This window comes from Mustela lutreola, chromosome 1 (assembly GCF_030435805.1).
Source record: "Mustela lutreola isolate mMusLut2 chromosome 1, mMusLut2.pri, whole genome shotgun sequence".
NCBI lineage: Eukaryota > Metazoa > Chordata > Mammalia > Carnivora > Mustelidae > Mustela > Mustela lutreola.
Window position 1 is genome coordinate 288,575,001 of NC_081290.1, and position 7,616 is coordinate 288,582,616.

The window sequence follows — 7,616 nt, forward strand, 5'->3', positions numbered from 1 at the left end:
GGTCCTTCTAGACTGTCCACCCAGGGTGCCGACGGCACTGCCCGGGCTGTCCTGGCCCCGGGGCCTTCCAGCCGGTGGGCCTTTCCACCTCTCCCCCCCGTTTCCCGCCTCCTGTTAGGTTGGTCTGCTGAACACGGCTTCCTCTGGGTCCTGCCTTAGACCCCTCGGTGCTCAAGAGCCACTGGCGGTGCCCCCCGTCCCTCAACGGGACCGGCTCCCGGCCGGTGGCGCTCGCCCTGCCCCTCCTGACAAGCTGCCCGCACAACCTGCCTCACGAAGACCCCGTTTGGGCCCCAGCCCCGCCCCTCCCCCCCTGAGGCTCCCAGGGCCGGACCGTGTCCTGCAGGCCGGTGCCCTGTGTGCGGGGGGCGCTGGACAGAGGACACAGAGCCTGGGGCTTTGCTCCACACGTGGGATTTTACTGCGGCCGTCACAGGCCGAACCAGCCGGGCACGCCGCCGCGCCGGGGATCCTGGCTCTGCTGCTGCCGCTGCCGCTGCTCCTCTAGGAGCTTGTCCTGGATGTCGCCACCGCTGGGGCTGCCGTCGGGGCTCTGCTTTTTCTCGGGAAACAGGTCGGGGAACGTGAAGGTCTGTCCGTGGGCCTGCCGGGGAGACAAGTACTTGGGCTTGGACACCACACTGGCCCCGGGACCCTCCTGCCCCAAGCCCCCGGAGATGGCCACGCGGCCGCAAGTCCGGGGCACTGTCCCCGTGTGGAGCGCGAACATGTCGGCCGGCCACTGGACACTGCCCCCTTTTCATCGGCATTATCTCTTTATGGAGGGGTGTCTGCGGAGGCGGAGGCCTCGTTAAAAGCAGCCCAGCAAAGCGCCCATTCACGGGCGTGGGGGCAGCCCGGTCGGACCGGGGGGCAGGAGTGAGGCACAGGAAAACACGGCACGAGTCACGTCTGGTGCCGCGCTGAGACTTTTTCCATCCAAAATACCTACAGGCCTTTACCCACATTAAAGCCTACCCCTCCTCCTGGCTCGGAGCTCGGCAAATAAAACGCATATAACGTACAAAGAAATGTACATATGCAGCAGTCTATAAATCAAGACCGGCTTTGCAAATTAACTGGTTTTACGTCTTTCACTAAAAGTTCAGAATGTGCCAGCGTCGGCCAAGCCCCAGCCCAGACCCCCAGCACGTGTGCAGGGCACCGGCCCTTGCGGGCGCGGAGGGGGGACCCCAGCCACAGTGAGGTGCCTTTCAGCTCGCCTCGGCTCACGAGCGGCCCCCCAAGATCAGGGCATGGGGGTGGGGGAGTGAGGGGGGCGCACACCAGGGCAGCGCTGTCTGTTTCCAGACGGGCAAAAAAGCATGGAGGACAGCATCTGTATCTGGAAAATTTTAATAAGTAAAATCAGTAAAGTGCACTGGTTCTTGGAGACCCTTGTTTTGTAAAGAAATTTGGCTTTGGGCAGGCAGCCAAGTATGATCTGAAACAGCCCCCACGCCCCACCCGAGAAGGGAAGGTTTATAAATTCTGGTCGCATGGCGCGGCGTGCGGGCCCGAGTGTAGACAGCGGGGCCGCGGGCCCTGGTAGCCGGCCGGGGGCAGGACGAGCTCACCCGCTCAACAGGGCACTTTCTTTCTTTGTAAAACACCGAAGGGCGGCAGTTTCCACGCAGGCTGACTGCCCAGAACAGGGATTTATGTTTAACACATCGAGGTGATTTTGCTGGTTTTCTGAGGGGGGGGACCCAAAACGACATTTTAAAATATAAGCACCGAGATGCCGGTTTGCAAGAGTTCTGGGAACACGGAGCCGGCGAGGATTCTTCCTTTCTCACCAGAGACCAGGGCCACTTGCGCGCGTCCCTCTCTGGGGACCATCACCTTGTGCTTTTCCAACGAGAACCCTCAACCCCCCTTCACGGCGCAGAGTTGGTCAGCAGAACAGGCCGGGGAAGGAGCAGTGTGGGAACCGGCCCTGGGCCGGCGCTCCCAAGCGCCCCCCGGGCCACCGCCTGGGCCCCAGAGGGCTTTGGCTGGCCGCTGACGTGCGGAGGGCTGTGGAGGGGGGACGCAGGCCCGCAGAGATGTGTATCAGGTTGTCGGGGGGAAACATGGGGCCCCCGCCCCGCCGGACGGGCTCTTCCGCAGCAGTCAACTCAAAATAGATTCGGAAACTTAATTTGTGTTCGCGATTGACCCTCTGTGTGCTTTACAATTAGCTCTGTTTTTAGAAGCCCCAGAGCGGGGCCCACGGGGACACGCTGGGAGAGGTCGGCCCCGGCAGCAGGGGGCAGAGAAGGGACCCCTTCGGGGGGCAAGGGCCTGAGCTTCCTGCTGGTCTGCAGGCCGGGCCGGGGCATGCAGGACTTGGGGGCAGGGGGCCCACGACGAACTGTCGCTGTGGGCCGGCAGGACTCCTGCCCAGTGGGGTCCCTGCCCCCGGCCACGCTGCCCGGCTTCATGTGGGAAAAGAGGCGCGCCCCGTGGCAGCTGGGCCGCGGGGTCGGAGCGGGCTGCGGTGGGGCCCGGGGAAGAATGCGAGGGCTCGGCGGACTCAGAAGCCACTTGTAACCGTCGCTGGCCCGCGGAGGGCTGGGTGGCGAGTGCCCGTGAGGGGGGTGTCTGCCCGCACGCGTGACAGAGACAGATGGCCTGATCTCACACTCAGGACACAGGCGCCTTTATATGGCCAACGGGAGCTCTCTCCACCTGGGTTGGCTGCTTTTAAGCACGGCAAATATCAGGCCAAATAATTACACGGGCCCCTGTTTAGAACAACAACTGTGACTGTTTCTCAGAGAAGCTGCCACGCTGACCCTCCTGACTAGCGGCCGCCCAGGCGAGGTTTGCACAATAGCGCTACTGCCATCTAGCGGCCACGGGCGGCCGCCTCCTGCTGCAGGCTCAGCGGGGGCAGTCAACACCGGTATGGAAGAATCTAGAAGCCACCCCCTCACTGGGGGGTTTCAAGCAGTGGGGGCAGCGAATGCACCCTGGTTGCAGGGCCGACCCTGGCAGGTTTGCACACAGGTGGTGGGGGACAGGCCATCTCCGGGAGGGCTCATCTGCCCAAGCTCGTCTGGGGTCCCCGTGGGAAGGGTGGAGTCTAAGCAGGGGGCTCTGGGGCTGTGGGTCTGCCTCTTCCCCTAGACGGAGATGGGCAGTGGACCCTCTCCCCATGCCCCAGGACAGGCAGGAGACACGGTCAAGAGAACCTGGCAGAATGTGCTGGAGCCATACAGCTCAGCCCAAAGGGAAGGGGGTTCAGCCAGGACCCCGGGGCACCTGCAACGGGTCCAGCTCTAAGATCCAAGCCATCAACTGCCTCCCCCGCCCCTGTCCTCCAGGGCCCTGTCCCTCTGAGGACACGCTCTCCAGAGCCAGGAGCTTTGGTTTCCATGTAAGCCCAGACCCCTGGGCATGAGTGGGCCTGCCCAAGCCCAAAGCACATTCAAAGTCCAAAGGCACGACAGAGCGGGCCTGCATCCTCTCCTCCCAGGGACGGACTGTGCTCTGAGCCCCAGCTCCACCTGGGGCTTCGCTGGGATTAGGACTAAGTGCAGGCTCTGCCCCGCGCCCGCCACAGGCCTTGAGCTCCTGCCTCTCAGGGCTTCCCTGGGCCCCAGGCGGGGGCCGCTGCACAAACACATCCCCCACCCCGCCCCCCGTACCAAGGTCACGGTGGTGGTAAGTCACGCCCAGCACTTGGGCCTCTGCCCGAAGCCCACTCACCAGCTGCACATAGGCCACCTTGTAGTCTGGTCTCTTCACCCTGACGTTCCTGTGGTCCCTCTTCCTGTTAGAACCTGTGGGGGGGGGGGGCACAACACACTGTACTACGAGCACGAGACCTTCAGTCCAACTCATCCAGAAACCCACTTTCTAGAAAGAGGCAAACACGTCAGACTTGGTCTCCCACAGAGGGCAATGGGTCGCACCCGAACGTGACCGGTTTGTGGGTCCAGAGTGGGCGTGAGGAGACGGCGTCGCCACTGTGCGTCTCCGCTCCCGAATGGGTCTAGAAGAAATCAGGAGACCCCTTCTCCCATTTGTCAGCACAGTGACCCTACAACTCAGGGTGCAGTGGGGGGTCGGGGCCCAGGATAGAAGAACAAGGGGGTCAGGGAACCAAGAAGAAAGCGCTCTGCTGACCCTGCTTCCGAGGCAGCCGAGGGCAGAGCCCAGAGCAAGAGCGGGGCTGCCTACCCGAGCTCCAGCCCCGGCTCTGCTCCATTGGCAGTGTGGGCCCGGGAAGCCACCGCAACCCCGAGCACCTCGGTTCCGGGGCAAGAACCGGCACCCCGCAGAGGCTGGCATGAGGCTTCCTGGGCTCGCCCACCCCCACCGAGGGCAGCAGGGGCCTGGCACGCACCATGCTGCACCCTTGTCCGCACGGCGGCCACAGGCACGTTGTAGATACGCTCGAGGTAATTCCGGAGGTCCACCCTGGTCATCCTGGGGTAGAGATGGAAGAAAAGCAAGTCCCAGCCAGGCTGAGATGAACAGCAGCCACGTGACCCACCCGCGGTCTCTCCCTTCCCCCGCACACAAGTAGGGGGAGGCCGCAGGGAGCTCATGCTCACTGGGGGCCAGGCTCCCGGGCAGAGCTCTCCCTAGGGAAGGGTCAGTGTGGGGGTGCCCCCCACTGCCAGGAGCCCAGCCCTCCAGGGCCAGTCTCATGCACAGCTGCTATCCCACCGGGCCTTCCCTAAAAGTTGGTGGGCGAGGCCCCCTCCTCCTTCCACCGAAAATGGCCCTGCCCAGCCACCCCCAGCCCCTTGCCCTGGGACAGTCACACCCTGAGGCTCTGCAGCAGGGCCCTGCAGTCTGGGGACAGGGTTGTGTGTCCCTCTGGCGCTGGGGGCCTCGGTAAGGGAACCACCAGGAAAACTAGGTTTTTGGAAGCTGCAGTAAACAGCTCGGAGAGCCTGGGGCCAGGCGCCTGGGAACAGCGCGGAGCTCCATGCAGTTCAAGTGCGGAGGCAAAGAAGTGTGGGGCCTCCATGGGGCTTCGCCTCGCGGGGGGGAGGGGCAGTCGTTGGGGGATGGGAGGGCATGGGGGGCAGCCTGGCCTCACCCGAGGCTCTGCAAACAGCAAGCCCTCGGTCAATATTTGCAGAGCAGCTCAGAGGGCTGCCTGTGGTGTTTCCACAGCGGGGAGAAGCCCCACAAAAGAGCCAGGTTCTGTGACCCCTGCAGAACGAGGGGACACTCCCCGGCCTGCATTCCTCAGGGGCTTACTCCATGGGGATCCGGAACTGCACGGTGTCCTCGGGCTGGGCCGTGCCGGGCCGCACCAGCCGAATGAAGAAGTTTGTTCGGAAGATGCGGAGCTGGGGGTTACCCAGCTGGTATAGAGGGTACCTGGGGGGGGGGATGCGTTCATGTCAGACACAGAACACAGGACCCCGGGGCGCCCCTGGCGGACCACGGCTCGATTACCCACTGCAGCAGCAGCAGCAGGAAGCCAAGGGAGCAGTTCTCCCCAGGCCAGCGCCCCAGGGTCCCCTTGGTTCACTGCACGGTTTGGCCCAGCGTGGGCCCCAAGACTCGTGTACCCACCAACGTGTGTGGGCTGCGGCCCTTAGGAAAGGACTTGTCTAGTGCCTCAAGCGATTGGCCTGCCGTGGGGCCACAGCCCCGGTTCACCCCGCAGCAGGGGCGGGCGTCACTTGCACAGACTCTGCGTGGTGGGGAGAAGCACCCATCACCAGGCCCTGCTAACCCACTCCCCCACCCAGAACGAGCAGAGGCCGCTGGAGAGCACTGAAAGCTCACCGCCCACGACCACAGCCAGGGGAGGAGGGCGCCTTCGGTGTGCAGGGGCCGGGCCTGGGGGGTGGGGCATGCAGGGACCCGGCGCCATTGCGGGTCTCACGGGTAAGCCTGGGGCCACTCTGCAGCCCTGCCTGTGGCACCCTGAAAGGGAGGCTCAGGGAGACCAAATTCTGAGCGGGTGAGGATGAGGAGGGCCGGGGGGCGAGAGGAGCAGTGAGCCTCAGGGCCCAGCAGGCACCTGGGGCCTGTGGGCAGTGCGGGGGCTCTGGGAGGCCAGGGCACCTGTAGGACGGACTGGTCACATGCCATCTGCCCGTGACCGTGTCGCCACGTGGCAGCTGCCCAGCAGGGTGGGCACTGGGGGAGGCTGGAAGGACCGCTGAGGAAGGCCGCCCGCGGAACAAGAGGCCTGCTTCGTTGTACCCTCCACTGGAGTTAGGGCCAAGGCCGGCCACCCAAGGGCTCACTTATTCCCCCTGCTGACCAGCTGTAGCACTGCAGGGGGACAAGGGCAGCCCTGGGGCAGCTGTGCGGGTAAGGACGCGGGGGCTCAGACCCCGCCTGGGGCTGGAGGGACGCCCAGGTGAGGGTCAGAGGTCAGGGGCCTAGGGCCGGCAGGTCAGGACTCTCCCCTGGCGTCCAAGGCCTCCTCCTCCGGGCCCTCCACGCACGGCCCGCACCGCCGGGGGCCCCCCTGCCCCTCGGCCCGCCGGCCCCTCCCGCCGATTCCCCAAGCCCGACCCCGCTCAAGGGCAGCTCCCGACTGCCCCGGCCTGCTCCAAGCACCGCGCCCTGGCGGGCTGCCGCCGGCCCTACCTCCCCGGGGCCCCGAGGGTGACTCCCCCGCGCCCCTCCCGAGCCGCCCCGGCCGCCGCGTGGACACGCCGCCCCGCGGCCAAGCCCGCCGCCCCGCCTGCTCCCCGGCCCGCGCCCGCCCTCGACACCTGCCGGCGCACCCCCCACCCCGCCAGGCCAACGCGCATGCGTGCAGGCGGCGCTCGTTCGCTCTCGGCCGGTCCGCTCGCCGGGAGCCGGTGCGTCGCCTGCGCTGCGGGGGCTGCGGGGGCTGCGGGGGCTGCGGGGGTCCCGGCGACGCGGGCGGGGCGACCCTCCCTCGCGTGCGCCCCACGTGGGCGCCGCGTCCGCAGACCCCCGACCGGCCCCGCCCCCCCGCCCCCCGGGCCCGCGCCCCCCGCCACTCACAGCACGTTCCGCGCCATCGCCGGATTCCGGGCCGCGGACGGAAGGAGGGGCGCGCATGGCCTGCGTGGACCCATCACAGCGCCCCCTGGCTTCCGGGAGGGGCCGCGGCGCCCCGCCCACGGCCCCGCCCCGGCCCCGCCCCGCGCACCTGCCCCTCCGCCCCGCCCCGTTAACTGGCCACGCCCACTGCATCGCTCCGCCCACGATCCTCCCACCGCTCCCCGCCTATTGCCTCGGCCCCGCCCCGCGCACCTGCCCCACCGCCCCGCCCACTGCCTCGCCCACCGCCCCGCCCACCGCACCTGCCGCACTCACTGCACCTGTCTCATTCTGCCCCACCTTCCTGTCTCTTCGCCCCCGACCCACGTCCCTACCCCCTGCTCTTGCCCCACCCACTGTCCCTGCCCCACGCACCTGGCCCCTACCTGGCCTGCCCATGTGAGCGGCACCGCTGACCTGCATCCCTGTAAGAGCCCAGAGGCCCCCGGCGTCTCTCCCAAGTCCCGCACACCCTTGAGCGTCTAGAACCCATTTCGCCCCGGTACCTCGCCTTCCCGCTCTCTGCCCCTCACACCCCGCCCACGCCCCGCAGCATCCTCTTAGTCCCGCATGTCCCCCGCCACACCCTTCTGCACCCCACACTACCCCATAGGCCATGCCCTGGCGCCCGC

General features: G+C 66.7%; 1 protein-coding gene across 4 annotated transcripts; it reads right to left on the reverse strand.

The window, feature by feature from the left end:
- Window positions 1–398: 398 nt before the first annotated feature.
- MRPL23 (mitochondrial ribosomal protein L23) lies at window positions 399–7,057 on the reverse strand. Of its 4 annotated transcripts, none has more exons than XM_059151234.1 (5): window positions 6,946–7,057; window positions 5,206–5,328; window positions 4,337–4,419; window positions 3,697–3,770; window positions 399–604 (listed from the first exon to the last, which is right to left on the reverse strand). In XM_059151234.1, the coding sequence occupies exons 1-5, from the start codon at window positions 7,017–7,019 to the stop codon at window positions 431–433; spliced, it is 528 nt and encodes a 175-aa protein (XP_059007217.1). In that variant the 5' UTR covers window positions 7,020–7,057; the 3' UTR covers window positions 399–430. The 4 variants fall into 4 exon arrangements, with proteins under 4 accessions (XP_059007217.1, XP_059007222.1, XP_059007235.1 ...); XM_059151239.1 differs by lacking the exon at window positions 6,946–7,057 and adding an exon at window positions 6,706–6,740; XM_059151252.1 differs by lacking the exon at window positions 6,946–7,057 and adding an exon at window positions 5,411–6,136.
- Between the last annotated feature and the right edge of the window lie 559 nt (window positions 7,058–7,616).

Bases quoted from the DNA above. Each gene is read 5' to 3' on its own strand.
- MRPL23 (XM_059151234.1), bottom strand. From the start codon at position 7,019: ATGGGTCCACGCAGGCCATGCGCGCCCCTCCTTCCGTCCGCGGCCCGG. The intron at 5,329-6,945 runs GTGAGTGGCGGG...CCCCCCCCCCAG, and splicing joins GCGATGGCGCGGAACGTGCT to GTACCCTCTATACCAGCTGG. The intron at 605-3,696 runs GTGAGTGGGCTT...TCTCCCCGGCAG, and splicing joins AGGTGGCCTATGTGCAGCTG to GCCCACGGACAGACCTTCAC.